At 42.7% G+C, this 19,550-nt stretch overlaps 1 protein-coding gene across 4 annotated transcripts in view; it reads right to left on the reverse strand.

Moving 5' to 3' along the window:
* Nucleotides 1-19,550, reverse strand: part of FAM169B (Protein) — a 272,894-nt gene that overhangs the window by 217,996 nt on the left and 35,348 nt on the right. For all 4 annotated transcript variants that reach the window (XR_013450305.1, XM_078078940.1, XM_078078939.1 and 1 more), the window contains exons 4-5: nt 12,232-12,317; nt 6,333-6,510 (exon numbers count right to left, since the gene is read on the reverse strand). Coding sequence is in view for 3 of the 4 variants with exons in the window: in XM_078078940.1 (XP_077935066.1) it covers nt 6,333-6,510; nt 12,232-12,317 (264 nt within the window). In the remaining variant the exon portion in view is untranslated. The remainder of the gene's footprint in view (nt 1-6,332; nt 6,511-12,231; nt 12,318-19,550) is intronic.

Genomic DNA, 19,550 nt, shown 5'->3' on the forward strand with positions numbered 1-19,550 from the left:
CCTGTTCCTCTCCTCCTCCCCTCTGCTCATGCTATCTCTATCTAAAATAAATAAAATCTTAAGAAAAAAAGAAGAAGAAAAGGGTCAGTCTCAAAGGGTTACAAACTATTTGATTCCATTACATAACACTCTAGAAAAGACAAAACAATAGTGACGGAGAACAAATCAATGGTTGCCAGGGGTTTCAGGTGGCAACTGGGGGTACGGAATGACTAGAGATAACATGAAGGAGGTTTTGGGGATGGTGGATTTTACTCTGTATTTTAATTATGGTTGTAGTTATATGAATCTATACATAGGTCAAAATTCACAGAACTGTAAAGCCAAAAAAAAATAAGGTCAATTTTACTGTCTAATAAATTTTTAAAATACTTAAAAGTATGTGCCAAGAAAGCTCTTAGAAACAATGTATACTCTTAAATAGGTGACCCCTGGCCCCTGTGATCCAATTTATGCAGTGAATCTGCACATTTGCTTTTCCTCTCAGAATGAAATTACACACTGCAGCCCAGCTTAAGCTAAATTAACAGATATTCTGAATCAAAAGGATCTAATCTCATGAAGAAAAATTGTAATGCTGCGAAGTTGAGAAGCATGCCATGTGCTATGCCCATATCCTCAGCACCAACACAAAAACACTGCACAATGCCCTGACAAGCACAGAGGACCGAGCCGAGACTGAAGAAACGTTAACTGTTCTGAACTCGTGAACTACAAACCCCTCCTATTGTAGTCCATTAAACCACACGTATTCACTGTGATTTTTCGTGAATCATGTGTGCAAATAATAAGACATAATAAAATATATCTATTCACTAACTAAATCATTTTGTTTAACATACTTATATGCTGCTATATCAACCATTTCTTTTTTTTTTTCTAGATTTTATTTATTTATTTGACAGAGAGAGAGGGCACAAGTAGGGGGAGCAGCAGAGGGAGAGGGAGAAGCAAGTCCCCCACCGAGCAGGGAGCCCCACACAGGACTCAACCCCAGGACCCCAGGATCGTGACCCAAGCTGAAGGCAGACGCCTAACGACTGAGCCACCCAGGCACCCTGCTATATTAACCATTTCTTAATTCAACAAGATATATCCCTCTCTCTGATTATAGAAAAAGATGAGAAGGAAAGGAATAAAATTCTATCATCCATATCTGAACAGGATCCCCATCAGATAATGGTGGTGGAAGGAAATGGTCGTGCAAATCCCACATATAATAACTACTTAAGAAATAAATGTAAGAAATCATTTAAAGACACCACTAGGTAGACGAAAATTTAATTTCAGGAAATTGCAACTGGAAAGAGCACCTAGGTGGTTCTGTTGGTTAAACGTCCAGCTCTTGATCTCAGCCCAGGTGTTGATCTCATGGTCGTGAGTTGAAGCCTGGTGGTGGGCTCCACACTGGGCATGGAGCCTACTTAAAAAAAAAAAAAAGAAAAAAGAAAAGAAAATTGCAACTGGACTAGGTAAAACCTATGAGTTTGCAGTTTACTGACCATGGGGTATAACTCAACCCCCAAAGCTACAGAAAACACTGGTGGGAAAAGCTGAAACATTACCAGTTAAAGGTGTCAGAGATCAGATTTAGGATTAGGAAAGCAGCTGGAAAGTTAAAGCAGCATGAGAACCACAGAATGAACCAAACTCAAATTCAGAGCAACTGCCCAAATCCCTAGCTTACAGCTAGCCTACACATGAGTGAAGGAGCCCCCACGGAACCCAACAAGAAATACATCAAAGACCAGAGAGATAGTTTGAAAAATGGCACCACACAGGATCAGATCTGAGAGTTTGGTGCTTTTCTCAAATATAGACATTCCTCAACTGAGACAGCTCAAGTGGCAGAGAGCTGAAGCCAAATGGGCTTGAACAGTGAAAGTACAGAACCCCAAACCAGCAGGAGCCAAAAACAAACAAAACAAAACAAAACAAAACACAAAACCACAAAAAAAAAAACCAGGAAAGGTAAGCCAAATCCATATTCAAATCTTTGGCCACCAAATCTGCAGGCACAGGGAAGACCTCTACAGGGCCAGGCTAAAGAAACAGCCATGGGAAGTCACACAGACAGATGTCAGCAGCTATAGATCACAAAGGAGACAAAGTCTACCATTTAAATCTAGGCAGGTTGAACAGCTACTAGATCAAAAATCTAAAAATCCTCAGAAAACACACACCAAAAAAATTAGAGTTGTTACACTATATCTGCAACATCTAATTTCCAACCAAAAATTATTCAACATGAAAAAAAAGCAGGGAAGTGTGACCCATACCCAACGGAAAAAAAAAAAAAAAAGGTAGTCAATATAACTAATTTTAAATAGACCCAGATGTTGAATTTTGCAAAGGCCTCAAAATGGCTGTACAAATATATTCAAAGTATTGAAATAAAATAATTCAAAAAGTTAAAGGGAAATATATGGAAAATCTCAACAGAGAAATAGCAACTACAAAAAATAATATAAATTCTAGAGCTTAAAACTACAATAACTAAAAATTTTCAATGGGCTCAACAACAGATTGGAGATGGCAAGCGAACTTGAATATGTGCCAGCAGAAATTATCCAACAAAGAAAAATGTTTGAAGAAAAATGAATAAAACCTCTGAGACAAAACTTAAGACACTATGAAGCACCCCAGCATACACACAACTGGAATCCCAGGAAAAGAACAATGAAAGCAGAATTTTTTTAAAAACTGAAGAAATAATGGCCCAAAACTCCCAAAATATGGTAGAAAACATAAAGATTCAAGAAGCTCACCACAACTCAAGATAAACAAAAATGAAATCATTCCTAGACACACACTACAGTCAAACTACAAAAAAGCTAAAGTTAAAGGGAAAACTTTGAAAGCAATCAGAGAAACCTACATGTTATGTATGAGGGAATAATAATAAATAACTGGCTGACTTTTCACCAGAAATTATGAAAGCCAGAAGACTGGAAAAACATATTCAAAGCACTGAAGGGGGGTGGGGGGGATTATCAGTAATAATTCTATATCCAGCTAAACTATCCTTCAAATATGACTGCAAAATAAAATAGATTTTCAGTAAACAAAAACTGAGATATTTGTTGCCAGCAGAACCACACTACAGCAAATTCTAAAGGAAGTACTTCGACCTAAAGGAAAAATGACACTGGATGGCAAGTGGGACCTATATTAAAAATTTTTTAAAAGATAAGTATGTGAGAAAGATTTTAACTATATTTATTTATTTTAAAAGATATGACTACTAACTTAAAAATTATAAATCCATAATGATAGGTTTATAACATAAACAGATCTAATATATAACAATAGCACTATGTAAATAAGAGGTAAACAAAAATATACTGCTGCAAGATTTCTATATTTCATCTGAAGTAATTCAATATTAACTGTAACTAAAGTGGGAAAAGTTTAAGATGCATATGTGATCCCTGGAGCAAAAACTAAAAATTTAAAAATGCAAAAATATAGAACTAGAAAGCCAGTAGAGAAATTAAAATGAAATACTAAAAAATATCTGATTAAAATAAAAGAAGACACAAAGGAGGGACAGAGGAACAAAAAATACAGAAGACACAAAACAAACCGCAAAAGGGAAGACCTCAGTATATATCAATAATTAAATGTAAGTGGACTAACACTCCATTCAAAAGACAGACTTTTTTTTTTTTTTTTTTTTTAAACAGACATTTTTAAGACTAGGTTTAAAATCCAAGGCCCAGGGATGTCTATGTGGCTCAGTAGGTTAAGTGTCTGCCTTCATCTCAGGTCCCAGGTCCCAGGTTCCTGGGATTGAGTCCTGCACTGGGCTCCTTGCTCAGTGGGGAGCCCGCTTCTCCCACTGCCTGCCACTCCCCCTGCTTGTGTGAGCATGCACACACTCTCTCTCTCTCTCTCTGACAAATAAATAAAATCTAAAAGTAAATAAATATATAAATAAATAAAATCCAAGACCCAGTTGTATTCTGTCAACAAAATATATGCTTCAGATAATAAAGACATAAACAGACTAACAGTAAAAAGCTACAAAGAATGTATTCCATGCAAACAATAAGCATAAGAAAGATGATGGGTCTATATATTAATATCAAACAAAACAGACTTCATAACAAGAAATATTACTGAAGACAATTGGGGACTTCATAATGATAAAATGGTCAATATATCAGGTAGGTATAACAATCATAAATATAGATGTGACTGATAACAAAGCTTCAAAACACTTAAAGTAAAAACTAACAGAACTAAAATGAGAGATGAATCCACAATCATAGACTTTAACAAACTCTCAGAAATTGATAGAACTAGACAAAAATACCAGTAAGAATGCAGAAAATCTAAATGACATTATTAATTACCTTATCCCAACTGATATTTCCAGAACACTAAACCCAATACCTGCAGAATATACCCATTTCTTCAAGTCCACAGGGAATGTCTACCAATACAGACCATATAATGGGCCATTAAACAATTCTCAATAGTTTCTAAAATCTTAAAATGTAATAGACTACATTCTCTTACTGCAACAGAATTAAGTTAGAAATCAAAAATAAATAAGTAAAACATCTGAAATATCTGGAAATTTAAAACTTACTTTAAAGAACTCATAAAAATCACAAAGTAAATTAGAAAATATTTTGAACTGAATAATAATGAAAATTGGTAAATTGATAAAAAATAGATTTCATCAAAATTTCAAATGTCTGCTCTCTGAAAAATACTGTTGTGCCAAAATGAAAATGTTTTCCAAATACATATCTGATAAAGAACTGCCATCTATAACATACGAAGAAACTGCAATAAGCAAACAACCTAATAAAATATGGGCTAAAATATTTAACAGACACGTAAAGAAGATATGTGACCATCAACAAAGCACATGAAAACATAATCAATATCGTTCACGATTAGGGAAATGCAAATTAAAACCAAAATTAAATACTACTTCCCACCTTGTAGAATAGGTAAAATTAAAAAGACTCACAATACCAAGTATTGGCAAGGAAATCTCACACATGGCTGGTGGCAACATGTATGTAATTATTCTAACGGAAATATTTTTATTCTGTCTCTCCAAAAATAAGCTAATCCAGCAAAAGACAGTAAAAAAAAAAAAGTCTGAATTGGAAAGGTATACCTGAAGCATATATTCTACTGGTTTGTACTTCTTAAATGAAATAAATTGAGTAACTAAAAGTCAATTGCCACTTAAAAAAATCAGTTCATGGATGAAACGACGTGACCCAGTAAGCAGCTTCAGAGAACTTTCCACCAAATTTGTGGAATTCATCAAAAATGAAGAGGCAGAAATCCAAGCACCTAGTCTAGTCTGCCTCAGCTCGACATCTTAAGGTCCTCCTTCCACTCTGAGTTCTGGGTCAGCCTCCGGAAGAACAAAGCAGATACAACCAACCTCTCTACTTGAGTGTCTGGACTGACCTTGACAAACAGTTAACTACCAGAGTTACTTGCATGGGAAACTGGTCATCTCACACTGAGAGGGAGAAAAGGGAGAAAAGTGGATTTCCTCCATCCTGGACCAGTGGAACAAACACAGTGTGAACAAAGCTCAACACCACAATCAGCCTTCCGAACCCCCTGAGAAAAACACGTAACCCAGGAGAACAGCATGTCCGTGGTGGTTCACCAGGAAACTTTATTCTTGCCCAAATTTAGGACTGAATAAGAACTGAAGGACAGGGCTGGGAGCGCTTGGAGTAGAGATGTTGACAGCTTTTTAAAAAACTCAAGAAAGTATTAAAGAAAACAACTTTAAAGAAAGAGACCAAATCTCTGAGGCAAAATGGTCCTAATATCACACTCACTTCTCGTCGCAGCCCCTAAAAATAAGTCCCAGTATTTTACCCCAACCTTGTTATCATGGCCGACCTCCCCCTCCTCTGAGGTAATGTCTATAAATCTAGGCATCCAGTGTGCTTTTGAGCCACATGTCAGCTATTAGCAATGGTATTTTTCCTGACGGCTAATTGGTAACATTAAAGAAAAGAAATGAAGAGCATCGTGCTTTGCAGAGTCATTTTACACCATTAGCAGCAATAAGCATTTTATGAGGGACATGGCACTGCCTGGGAATCAAAAGGACACGGTTTTCACCCTATTTGCCAGTAAAATGAGCAATGAGAAAATGAAATCCATACCTCGGGTTTACTTGGGTTTATTTACAGGACAGCTGAATTAGTGACACTTCCGGTGCCAGAAGATTCTCTCCAAGGAACACTTGTGCTGAGGGAGTCCTCGGAGGCAGGCAGACATCTAGGGAGCTCCCCATCCCATCCCCTCCCCCCGACCTGGGGCAGCGTGTCCCTTACCCTTCCTTTTGGTTGTGTAAAATCCAACAGCTGATCCATCCCGCCACAGAATCTTTGCTTGCTCCTTCACAGAGTGAGGTAAAAAAAACATGTCACCGTCATCCAAATTTCTCTCCAATCTTCCAAAAATAACGACGTTTAGAATGAAAAGCACAATCCTTTCCCCAAATGACTGAACCTTTGAAGGGGGAAAAAAAAAAAAATAAGAAAGAAAGAACAAGCAAGTGAGAGAGGAAAATCACATGCAATAAATTTTGCACTTGGAACCAACCCACACGTCGGGGCCAGGTGTGTGCGCCACCATCACACGATTCCTTTCGTGCTCAAGAGCCAAAATGTGAATCATAGTTTCTCACGGGGGTTTTCACAACCCTGACCTTTCGCACCCATCAGCCTCCAGGAGTGAGGGGCAGTGCCCAGAGGGGTCTCCTGGGTTCCCTCCCAGGCCACCTATATGGAATGTAAGTAGACAGAGAACAATCCATTGCAGGTCAACAAAACAAGAAGTTACCTCCGGGGGGGGGCACGCAAGCCATTTCAGCAGATCCCCTGGATGTGTCTAGAAATAAATCCAATCCGCCATTTTTAAAAACAGTCCCAGAATTCCGGCCCTCAGAAGGATGGTAAAGAATTGGGGGCATCAAAAAAAAAAAAAAAAAAACGAACTGGGGGGATCAATGGCTACATCAGAAGCAGATGATTTTCAATGGTTTGTGATGTGGTAGATTTGGAGCACACACTACAGTTCCAATCCCAGAGAATTACCGGGAGTCAAGGGCCATCTTGTTCTAAGGCTATGAAATGAAACCACTTCTTGCCTCCCACAATGTCATGACAGGTGAGGAAACTATGTGGTCAAGGTCAGGCCCACACAGAGCTTTAGCATTAACAAGTCAAAATGACTTCATGGTCCCGCCTGTTAAAATTTTCTGCATTTGTATAGCCCACAGGTGGCAAATATGTGGCATAAACAGAGGCCTCCAGCTCCGGCACCCACAGCAGACATAACTAATCAATCCTACTCTATGTGGCTGAGCCTGGACATGGTCACAGAGTCCTTCTAAATGCATTCCTCCAGACAACCACAAGCCAGCACTCAATGTGATTCTTCAGATGAACCCAGTCAACTGTTGATCAAGTGACAGTATTGTTTTATTAGATTGTAACTCTGACAAGACTTCTATGTGACAGCCTGCTTGTGTGGGCATTTGTCACCCATCCTATGCATCACCACGAGATCAGCAATGCCATTAAATGGCTGTGACTTCCACCCACAAGCTAGCATTCGAGTCTCTTACCCGCTGGGGAGATCCTGATTTGTAAGTAAGGAAATTGAAACTCAAGGAGGGTAAGTGATTACATTTATTGATTTCCCTGCCTCATTCCAAAGAGGACTTACATGACAGCTGGATGAGGGCTCTGTCAGATGCAGGCAGCCTCAAAACAACAGGCCAGGGCTTCTGAGTCCCAGGCTGGTGTACCTGCGACAGCCCAGCCCATGGTTGCCTTCTGCATCTTCATCCATTACAACCAAGGCTTTGGAAATGGGAAGTTTAATATAAATATCTACACTTAGTTTTATATTGAATACCAAATCCTTAAAGTTTTATCATCATCATCATCATCATCATCATCATCATCACGTGTGACTGTGGCTTCTTGGCCTGTGGATTTGCTGAAAGATCTTTAGCAATGCCAACTCTCTGAGCCTCAGTTTCTTCCACTGGTCAGGGGAGAAGATTGCCTGAGTCGTCCTTAAAACACTTGTCTTTGGGGAAGGGTGGGTAAAACAAACAAACAAAAAACAAACAAAACACTTGTTTTCAAATGCTCTAATAAAAAATAAGGCAGCTTGCTGCCCTCTCGCAAATGGCACAAAGTGTTTGGTGCCAATAAATTTATTAATTGGTCCAGAATGTAAAACAGTTCACCTTCATCTGGAGCCAAATCTTAAATGAGGAAAAACTTTGTGAAAACCACACCCGCTCAGCTCTGAGAAGCCACCCCAATTTTGTATCTCAGACAGTAGCAGCCAAATCCAGTTCAGACGTGAAGAATCACTAGCTGGTCACAAAACCTGAGTGGGGTGGTATGGGAGGTTATATTTTTCAACTTATAAAACCAAAAAGTTCAGAGGAAAGCCAGAAGAGAAAAGCAGATTGCATCTGGCAGAAAGGAAATATCCAATCAAAAACTGGCAGGAGAAAAAGGAGGAAAGAAAATGCACTTAATTTATCCAATTTCATTACGGGGCAGGGGGAGAAATGTGTGTGATTCTGACTTAGAAACGTTTCTGGAAACACAAAACCAAGATCCAGTTCTAATCCCTCAATTAGGACCACTAATTATGTTAACAGAAAGAACATTAAGCCTTTTTTTTTTTTTTTTTGGTAATTTATGAAGAATAGCTGGCTAAGAAACAAAATATAATTAAGAGGAAAAAAAAAGTCAAGACCCCATATTCTACAAATGGAGAGGGAAACTACCTCCCTAGATGGGGCAGATCGATCTTTACAACACGGTTCATCAAGTGCAAGTGGCATCCAAGTTTCTTTCTGTCCATAACATAGGCCACATTTTCAGAAAATCTGGGGTTTCCCTCATCTAAACACGGAGTAATGGACACACGGAAGAAGTGACCACTCTTGTTCTGGGGGAAAAAAAAATTTATTTAAAGAGCAAGTCAGACTCCTGGCATTCAGAACCCCCAACCACTAAATACCTCTGGCCCACCTGTGGGAAGGGGCCGGAACAGCAAGACAAATGAGTACGCCAGGCCATCCCAGTGGGTACCCCACACTCATTGGCTGAATCTCAAACCACTGTTAAATTTGCTGGGGGTGGGAGGAGGGGACACTTTTAAAAACAGTATCTACTGAGTCAATTAAAACCAGACCTGAGGGCACCTGGGTGGCTCAGTCGTTAAGCGTCTGCCTTCGGCTCAGGTCATGATCCCAGGGTCCTGGGATCGAGCCCCGCATCAGGCTCCCTGCTCAGCGGGGAGCCTGCTTGTCCCTCTCCCACTCCCCCTGCTTATGTTCCTTCTCTCACCATGTCTCTCTGTCAAATAAATAAATAAAATCTTAAAAAAAAAAAAAAACCAGACCTGAAAATACCCTGCTGTTTGCAACAATATGGATGTAACTAGAGGGCATTATACTAAGTGAAATAAGTCAGGCAAAGACAAGTACTGCATGATCTCACATGCATGTGAAATCTTACAAAACCCAACTCATCAGAACAGAGAATAGAATGGTGATTACCAGAGGCTGGGGGTGGGAGAAGAGAGATGTCGGTCAAAAGGTACAAACTTCCAATTATAAGATGAATAAGTTCTGGGAATCTAATATACAGCAGGGTAATTATAGCTAATAATACTGTATTATATTAAAGTCGCTAAGAGAGTAGATCTTAAATGTTCTCATCACAAAAAAAAAAATGGTAATTATGTAATATGATGTGGGTATTAGCCAACACCATGGTGGCCATCATTTTGCAATATGTAAGTATTTCAGATCAATACCTTCTACGCCTCAAATTTACACAATGTTTATGTCAGATATATCTCAATAAAGCTGGGGAGGGGAAACAGGCATGAAAAAGACAACCCACAGATGGGAAAACAATATTTGCAAATCAAATATTGCAATACATGCAATAAGGACTTGCATCCAGAATATATGGAAAATGTTTACAACTCAACAGTGAGATGTCAAATAACCCAATTAAAAAGTGGGCCAAGGATTTTAATAAATATTTTTCCAAAGGGGATATACGAATGGCCAATAAGTACATGAAAAAATGTTTAACACCCTTAGCCATCAGAGAAATGCAGCTCAAGACCACAATAAGATACCACTTCCCACCCAGTAGGATGGAGAGCATTAAAAAAACAGACAATAACAAGTGTCAGGGAGGACATGGAGAGATGGAAGCCATCAGATGTTACCAGTGGGACTGTTAAACGGTGCACCTGCTGTGGAAAACAGTTCGGTGGTTCCTCAACAAGTTATATAGAGAATTACCATATGACCAGCAATTCCGCTCCTGGGTATATACCCAAGAGAATTGAAAATATATAAGCTCACAAAAATTTATGCACAAATGTTCATAGTGGCATCGTTCCTAATGGCCAAAAGGTAGAAACAACTCATGTGTCCATCAACAGATACACGGATAAACATACATGCTGTAGCCATGCAGTGGGATATGATCCAGCCATAAAAAGGAAAGAGGCTCTAACGCACACTACAATGTGGATGAACCTTGAAGACATTATGCTCAGTGAGAGATGCCAGACAGAAAAGGCTACATATTATACAATTCTAGGGATGTGAAATGTCCAGGATAGACAAATCCACAGAGACAGAAAGTAGGTTCCTTGCCAGGGGCTGGGGCAAGAGGGAAATGAGGGGTGACCGCTGACGGGTAAGGGGTTTCTTTTGGCGGTGATGAAAACATTCTAGAATTCAATAGTGATGACTGATGCACAACTCTGTGCAAATACTGAAAATCACTGAAAGGTATACTTTGAAAGGGTGAAATTTATGGTATGTGAATTATATCTCAATGACGTTGTTGTTTAAAGGGAAAAAAACTGAATTTGTTTTTGTTTTTGTTTTTTTAAATTGTTCAAGAGAAGGAAAAAACCCAGATTATCAATTTGTTCTCTAAACCAAACCCAAAAGAATACTGATACTTCATTCAGTATTTGTAGGTCCCAATGAGGGAGATCAAGTGGAATTCCAAACAACTGTGAACAGATCCACCATTTCAAGACTGCCAAGAAGCACCTATGGAATTAAGATAAATATGCCAATCAAATGAAAATGGACAGACGTGAGGCAAATAGTCTAAATTCTTCACTAGTTACTACCTTTCTCGTCAGCCGGTGACCCAGCCAAACTGCAGTTGAGCGGACACCACAGGGACTCCGAGGTGCTGCTGTGGCACCTGCCCTCACCCCTGCCATCCTAGGTTTTGGCTTTACAATGGCTCCATAAAGCCACAGCCCATTAAAGACCTCCAGGGCTGACATCAACGAGACTGGAGTTTGTGTCCAGTTCAATCACTCTCTAGCTGTGTGGCTCAGCCTCAATTTCTTCATCTGCAAAACAAATATCTTGAGGATTCTAAAATCAGATAATCCCTATAAAGAGTCTGAGGACATAGGCGAGTACCTAACACAATGTCTGACTCCGAGTAAGTACCAAAAAACATTACTTAGATGCAATAGGCAGAATTTTCCTACACACTAGAGAGACGATGGGAATTTAAGTTTTAAAACGAAGACATGAGAGGCCACTCAGGAAGGTAAGAGACATCTGCCAATAGCCTGATGCCTGTTGCATACAGCCTTTTATTACTATTTTCCTTACTGGCAGGGCGTTCTAGATTGAATCTCATCCCCCAGAAAGTTGTTGCAAGCCCTAACGCCCAGTACTTGGGAATGTGACTTATTTAGACATAGAGTCTCTGCAGATGATCAAGTGAAGATGAGGTCATTAGGGTGGGCCCTAATCCAAGATGATTGGTGTCCATATAGAAAGGGGGGATCTGAACAGAGAGAGACCCTCACTGAGGGAAGATGATGTGAAGGCATGGGGAGAAGGTCATCTCCAGGCCAAGGAACACCTGAGGCCCCCAGCAGCCAGGACAGATGCCTGAAACAGATTCTCCCTCATGGCCCTCAGAAGGAACCCAGGTTTCAGGCTTATAGTCTCAGGGCCTATGAGACAACACATTTCTGCTGTTTCAGTGCCCCCTGGTCTGTGAAACTTTGTTTCAGCAGCCCTAGAAGATTAATCCACCAAGGCAGACTGCTTTCAATTATTAACATGATAATAAGCACAGTGACTTTAAAACCTGTTTTGCACTATGTCAGTCTACACCACCTCACCTTCATCAGACCTTCTCTAGCAGGATCAGAGGTTCGTAGGACGTCTTCGGTGGGCCACCAGGACTCCTTTATGTAAACAGCCACCACTAAAGAGAAAGCCAAGAGAAAATGATGATATGCGCGCAGCCAGCCGGCCACCAGAGGGGCGGTTTCAACAGCCTGCAGCCACTGTTAAGGTGAACAGACAAGTACGTGTGGGTAAAGCAGGTGATGTTTCTAGAGCTAAGTTCTCCAAGAGCACTGACCAGGACGGAGTGACCACTCTCACCCGAAGGTCTTCACAGAGGTCTTCACAGATGGCCTGTTGCCACCTCCAAAACAGGAGGTGTGTGTCCCGATGTTATTGGGCAAAAAGCCCTACACGCCAAATCGATGGAAAAGAATTACATCTTTTTTGTCCAAAGTCCAGTTATGTGCCACAACTCAGAACTCCCCATGGAGTCAAATCTAACATTATTGAAAGGCATTGAGCACAGAATCTTTTTTTTTTAAGATTTTATTTATTTGAGAGAGAGAGAGCATGAGCAGGGGGAGGAGCAGAGGGAGAGAGAGAAGCAGACTCCCCACTGTGCCAGGAGCCTGACGTGGGGCTCGATCCCAGGACACTGAGATCACAAGATGAGCTGAAGGCAGATGCTTAACCGACGGAGCCACCCAGGCGCCCCTTGAGCACAGAATATTCTTATCGCCCTCAGCACTGGGCCTGGTACTGGCTTCTTTTCCGTGATTTTTTTTTCCCTTCCCACAGTGATACTGCCACCTGCATTTTTCTGAGGAGGACACTGACACTCTGAGAGGTAAAGTAGCCTGAAGGCAGCCAGCGAGGGGGGCCTGAGGTGGGTCCACCCCTGAGCCATGGACTCCAAGTGCAGTGCTCTCTCGCAGAGGCCAGAACTGAGTCAGCTGGTAGGAAATGGGGTGAATCATGCAAGGGTGGTGGGGGTGCCTTTGAATAAGGAGGCTCTGGGGCTGGATCTGCAGGAGAAGGAAGAGAGACATCTCTCCTCCCCCCTACTCCTGCCCCACCCCAATCTAGACAGTCCCTGAGGCCTGTGGATTCTGCCCATTCCATGTTTGGACAAGGGTCCTGCTATTGTAGGGGTGACCTTGGAACAACCTCAACCTCACTAAGCCCCAGGCTCCTCATCAGAGTTGCCCAAACTGATCACCCAAGGTGGCTGACAAGTTCCAGTGACGACTGGGTGTGAAACACCCACCACAGAGCCCCGTGTGTCAAACATGCTCGGTGACAACTGATCAATGTCAGCTCTCCCCCCCTCCCCCCGCCCCACCCATGCCCCTGCCACCAAATCAATCAGTTCCACCTGCCACCTCGTGATGGGCTCCATCCCCTCCTCCCCAACCCCAGATGCCAGCAGGGTCCAGGCCACCATGCACAGAAGACCGTGATAATACCTCACCTGGTTCCCTGCCTCAGTCTCCCCCACTGATCCATCCCTACCAAGTGGCCACTCCAAAGGCAAATCTAATCATAGGGATTCCACTTAAACACCAAAGTTACTTCAGTTGTTTTCTGGTATTTTTTTTTTTTTAATTAAGATCATTTTTTACAGCAGTTTTAGGTTCACAGCAAAACTGACAGGAAGGTACAGAGACTTCCCATGTGCCCTCTGCCCGCACATACATATAGCATCCCCACCATCAACATCTGCACCAGAGTAGAAACATTTATTACAACTGATGAACCAACACAGACACACCAGAGTCACCCAAAGCCCATGATCTACATTAGAGTCCACTCTTGTTCTACATTCTATGGGTTTGGACAAATGTGTAATGACATGCATCTATCATTATGGTATCATACAGAGTATTTTCACTGCCCTAAAAATTCTCTGGTCTCCATCTATTATATTAACCCCTTGCTCTCATCCCCCACTCCACCCCTGGGAACCACTAATTTTTTTTTTTAAGTCTCTATACTTTTGCCTTTTCCAGAATGTCATTTAATTGGACTCATACGGTTTGTAGTCCTTTTCAGATTGGCTTCTTTCACTTAGTAATATGCCTTTAAGTTTCCTCCCTGTCTTTTTCTGGCTAGAGATCTCGAAAATCTTTTTTAGCACTGAATAATACTCCATTGTCTGGACGTACCACAATTTCTCCTCTGGTATCTTTTTTTTCTACCCCTTTTATTAAAAAATGCCATTTTTATACCAGCTTCTCAAGCCAGGCATCTGAGGCTGAGGGGTCCAGAAGCCATACAATAAAAAGATGACCTTCCCAGTCAAATCTTTTTAGCTGAAGATGTGTAGGAAAATAAGATGGAACAGAAAACAACAGTCATTTGGACATTTATATAAGGCTCAAGACTTTAAAACCAATTTTGTGGGCCAATCAGGTTAAGCCTGCTACCACCTTCTTCCCTATTTCTGTCTGCTCTTTGAGGAACTTTAGTAGAAAATTCTGTAAGGACCAGGTTACAATGACATTAGTCAGTTATTAAGCATTAACTCTGCCCAGCCAGCCCCACCTCCCCAAAGACCAATAGCGTCTAATCCACTATGTCAGTTTCATATCATTGGTGAATTACATCATCAACAATAGTTCCAAAATTGATCGAGCTGGCTGAGAGAGAAGGGACAATTAAATGTTTGACACCTGCCTTCATTTATTCAATTAAATTCATGTTCAAAATGGCACCTACTAGAACTTACAGGTTTATAAAGCCATAAGGATTATTTTCCTGCTTAACAAGGTGAATCAATAAAAGATGTTCCATTTACTAGTATGGTGTATTACTGTAATACAGATGTTCAATTTGCTAAGACAGTTTCAAACAGGACACGTGTTATGATTTGGCATTTGTGTGGCGCCTTGCAAGTTTCACGGTGTACTGCAGAGCATTAATTAGTCACACAAGTTGTCACAAATTAGATTGAACTGTTTTTTTCAAAATGAATCTGAAGCTGCTAAGGATACATAACAATGAAGGGGAAGTCCAATCAAACTTAACAGGCCTAAAATAAATTGTCCTCCAAACCAACTCTTAAAAAAAAAAAAACAGAATCAACCTTCTGGAAATGAGCAGCTTTTGATCAGAGAAGCATAATTCCTAGTCAAGAGGAAACAGTAGGAGAGAATGGTGGCAGAGGCCTGGGAGAGAGACTGTATCCAGCTCAGCAAGGACAAGGGACAGATCCTGGGCACTGCAGAATCAGCCTCAGGGCATCACTTGAGACCCTGAAGCCAACAAGTTCCAAGAGTTAGAAAGTGGAAGGCACACATCTGTGGTCTTAAAAGAAAAAAAACTGATCCGTCTCCTCTAGGCTGTTTCCCATGTAGGGCCTGAGCAGAGACCGGACGCTTGTAGAAGGCTGTCCAGGGGTGACAACAATCAACAGGGCGTTGTGAGTTAAAAGCCAGTCTCGCTGCATGAATTTAATTTCTCTGCCCCCCCAAGTGACAGGTGATGTGGACCTCAGAGAAATGTCAGTAATGGATTCTATTCTGGGACACTCCAAGATTTCCCAAACAAGTTAAGACAGTGAGGTCCCTAAGTCTAAATCCCAGCGGCCTGGCTTCATTGAAGCCCAGCATGGTCAACTGTATTCAACTACCTGAATTCAGTCCCTGCATGCATGAACAGTGCTGTCTGTCCTAGGCCCCCAGCGGCTGATGAGTAAGTCCCCATCCTTGCCCCTGGGGGTTGGCAGGCTGCAGAGGAAGAGAGTGAGCGATAATCAAGCTGCCCCAGTATAGGCCGGGGCATGAAAGGTGCTGAACTCGAGATGGGAGCCAATGTGTCATCGGGACCCAGAAGAGAGAGGCAATTCTATGGAGGTGTGTTGGGAAGGCATCCCCAGGGATTTCAGACTGCTCGGGTTCTGGATCGATGGGTAAGGCTTCAACAGGCAGAGACAACAGGCAAGGGCGCTACAGGCAGGGTAACCTGTGAGCAGAGGCACAGAGCCCTACAAGTTCAAGGCCGCTCTCAGGGCATCTCAACAGCAGGGATAGCTGGAATGAGGCCTAAACAATGGAAAGACAGGGCTGCAAACATTGATGACAACAAGGTTTCAGAATACAAAGCTAATACACAAAAGCCAACTGCTTTCCCACATACCAGCCATGAACAAGTAGAATTTGAAAATAAAAAACACAATACCATTTATATCAGCACCTCCAAAAATGAAATACTTAGGTATAAATCTAACAATATATGTACAAGCTCTACAAGGAAAATTATAAAACACAGAAAAACAAAATCAAAGAACTAAATAATGAGACAGTCTATGTTCATGGATAAGACGACTCAATATTGTCAAGATGTCAGTTCTTCCCAATTTGATCTATTGATTCAAATCAATCCCAATCAAAATCCCAACAAGTTATTTTGTGGATATCAACACACTGATCCTAAAGTTTATACGGAGAGGCAAAAGACCCAGAATAGCCAACACGAGATTGAAGGAGAATTTGGAGGAATGACCCTACCCAACTTCAAGACTTACTATAAAACTGCAGTAATCAAGACAGTGTAGTTTGGTGAAAGAAGAGACAAAAAGATCAATGGAACAGAATGAGGAGCCCAGAAATAGTCCCCCATAAATACAGTTCACTGACCTTTGACAAAGGAGCAAATACAATAAAATGGAACAAAGAAAGTCTTTCCAACAGATGGTGCTGGAACAGCTGGGCATCCACACACATAGAAATGAAGCTAGACACAGACCTCTCGCCCTCACAAACATCATCTCAACAAAATGTGAGCTTCATCCACTCACCAATCTCTAATGGACTTTGCTGCCAGTGGAGAGCAGGATGACATAAAGCATTTAGATGTGGCCCCATGCACCCGTGTAGGGAAAAGACCACAGCCTTCAGAACCAGATGGGGTTCAAATTCTGGCTTCTCCAATTACAAGTTATGTGACCTTAGCCCCCTCCCCAGCCTCAAGTCCCCCACCTGTCAAGTGGAGACCACAACATCCTCCCACCTGATCATCACCCAGGTTAGGTGAAAGAGCTCCCCTCCTCAAACTGCTTTTCCTAAGGTGTTGGAAGCTTGTCAGTGGTTTCCAGAAACTTCCTCCACTTGCTTCAAGTGGTGCGCTGGGATTTCAAAGAAGTATGAAAAGCCCTTTGTTACTTGTTGGCTTTTGTCAGTGAGACAATGGAAACAAGCATGCTTCATAACATTCCCGTCTCTTCCTGGGAACTCCCATTCCAAACTTTCTGCTCTGGTTTGCATGGAAATGTCTGTCTTTCTCCCCCCAGCTTGACTACGGCTGTCCTGTCTGCTCCCTCAAGTGGGATATAGGTTTCTACCCAGCACATCTTCTCATGCCCGCTCCTTTTTCTGTCAGGGGGTGTGAATCTGACCACCGCGTCCCTCACTTTCTCCTTCCAAGGCTGTGGGCACACATCATGCTTGATTAAGACACACACTTCAACCCACCCAGTACCTCCCAACAAAATTTTTAAACCTTTCATCTTGCCTACTAAGATTTCTTAAAGGAGCTAACTTCTTTTTTATTTAAACATGCTCTTTATAGTGAATCAATAAACAAAGCAATCATTGTTGAGAGGATGACATGATGTTTCCATAGCACGGGACAGGGAGAGCTGGTTGTCACCTATCACCTCGGAAGGATGGACTATGACAAGAGGGGGGAGCTTTCCTGAGGAGGATTCTGAGGCCACATTCCAAGTCGGCAAGGAGGAAGGAGCACTGGGCTGGATTAGCAACAGGTTCCACTTGTCCTCCCTCCTCATCTGCTCCAGCACAGGGGACAAGGACAGAATGCACCCCAGTGGTACACGGACCCTCCAAAGGTCACAACTCTGAAGCACTTGCTGCCCATTGAACCCACACGCTGAGTCACTAGGATGTGCGAAGCACATAATAAATCCACTCAAGGAATTCAATTTAGACTCTGGCTTAAGACACTGACAGCTCAGAGGAGGAGACACTGTCTGGAACATGAAGCAGAAGAAAGCAAAATCGGATCAGGACAGCAGAGAGGAAGAAGCAGGCATTCCTACCGAGGGGCCGGGAGAGTCTTCGGTGGAAGGTGTCCGCAGCAGGCCTCCAAAAGGAGTCAGGCCCAGGCAGGAAAGGGGACTCCGGGTGGGGCAGGGGACAGAGCCTCAGAGATGTGAGGGCACACAGCATGCCAGGCAAGGACAGGAAGGCACAGGGAGGAGGCCAGTCAGGGAGGACTCGAGGGCCCTACTCTGGACACCACCGCCAGCCATCATGCTTTGGAGGCAATAAAGGGACATGACCCAGTTACAGTTCTAAAACAATAACACGTCCCACAACCACAGGTGCAGACACTCACCCAGCGTCTGGCACGACACCAAGGGCGGGATCGCGGTTCCTGCTTGCCACAGCTGGTTCGTGTGTTCCAGGCGACGCTCAGAGGGGTTAAGAAACCTGCTCAAGGGCATGTGCCTACAAACAGCACCACTGGGGCCGGATGTGAACGGGGTCCTGCTGGCTCCGGAGCCCCCGTGCTCCAGGTGAAGGAACCGACAGAGAGCCAGGAGGACAGAGCCAGGGGCCAGACCCCCGTGAAAGCTCACAGAGTCGGAGAGACAGAAATGAAGGATGAGGAAGAGACAAGCCAAGACACTATGACAAGAAAGGAGAGACCAGCACAGAAAGACCTTACCACAGTGGATGCCTGAGGATTTCATTTTGCACTTCGGGAGGGGGCGGGGTCGGCCATTTACTCAGCACTGACAAGTGCCAGGCACTGTCCTTGGCACCAGTGGGGGCAAGACAGGTGACCAGGCCATGACCACACACACCATGACCTCCCAGACATGAGCGGCAATCACGCACCCACCCAGGGGCTATATGTTCATCCACTGGGGCTGCCAGGACAAAATGTCATAGACATCTATAGGCTTATAAACAGCAGAAGCATAGTTCTCACAGTTCTGGAAGTCTGAGATCGGGGCGCCAGCATGAGCGGGTTCTGGCTGGAACCCTCCCTCTTCCAAGTACCAAGCTGCTAACCTCTGGCAGGGTCTTCACATGGCGGGAGGGGCAAGAGAGTCCTCTGGGATCTCTTGGGTAAGGACACGATTCTCATTCATGAGGTGGAGCACCTCCCCAAAACCCCACTTCCTAAAGCCATCACACTGGGGTTTGGATTTCGACATATGAATTTATGGGGGTCACAAACATTCACACCACAGCAGTCTTTCTGCGGGAAGAGTGCCAGTCAAAGGCCTGAGCCAGACTGGGCTTCACAGCTGGGGGCTGTGGGGGCCAGGCTGAGGTATGAGCTTCACAGAAAGTCTCTGGAAGAGTCTGGCCAATGAGAGACAGAATCAGAGTGGTGT

Source organism: Halichoerus grypus, chromosome 8 (genome assembly GCF_964656455.1).
Source record: "Halichoerus grypus chromosome 8, mHalGry1.hap1.1, whole genome shotgun sequence".
NCBI classification, from domain to species: domain Eukaryota; kingdom Metazoa; phylum Chordata; class Mammalia; order Carnivora; family Phocidae; genus Halichoerus; species Halichoerus grypus.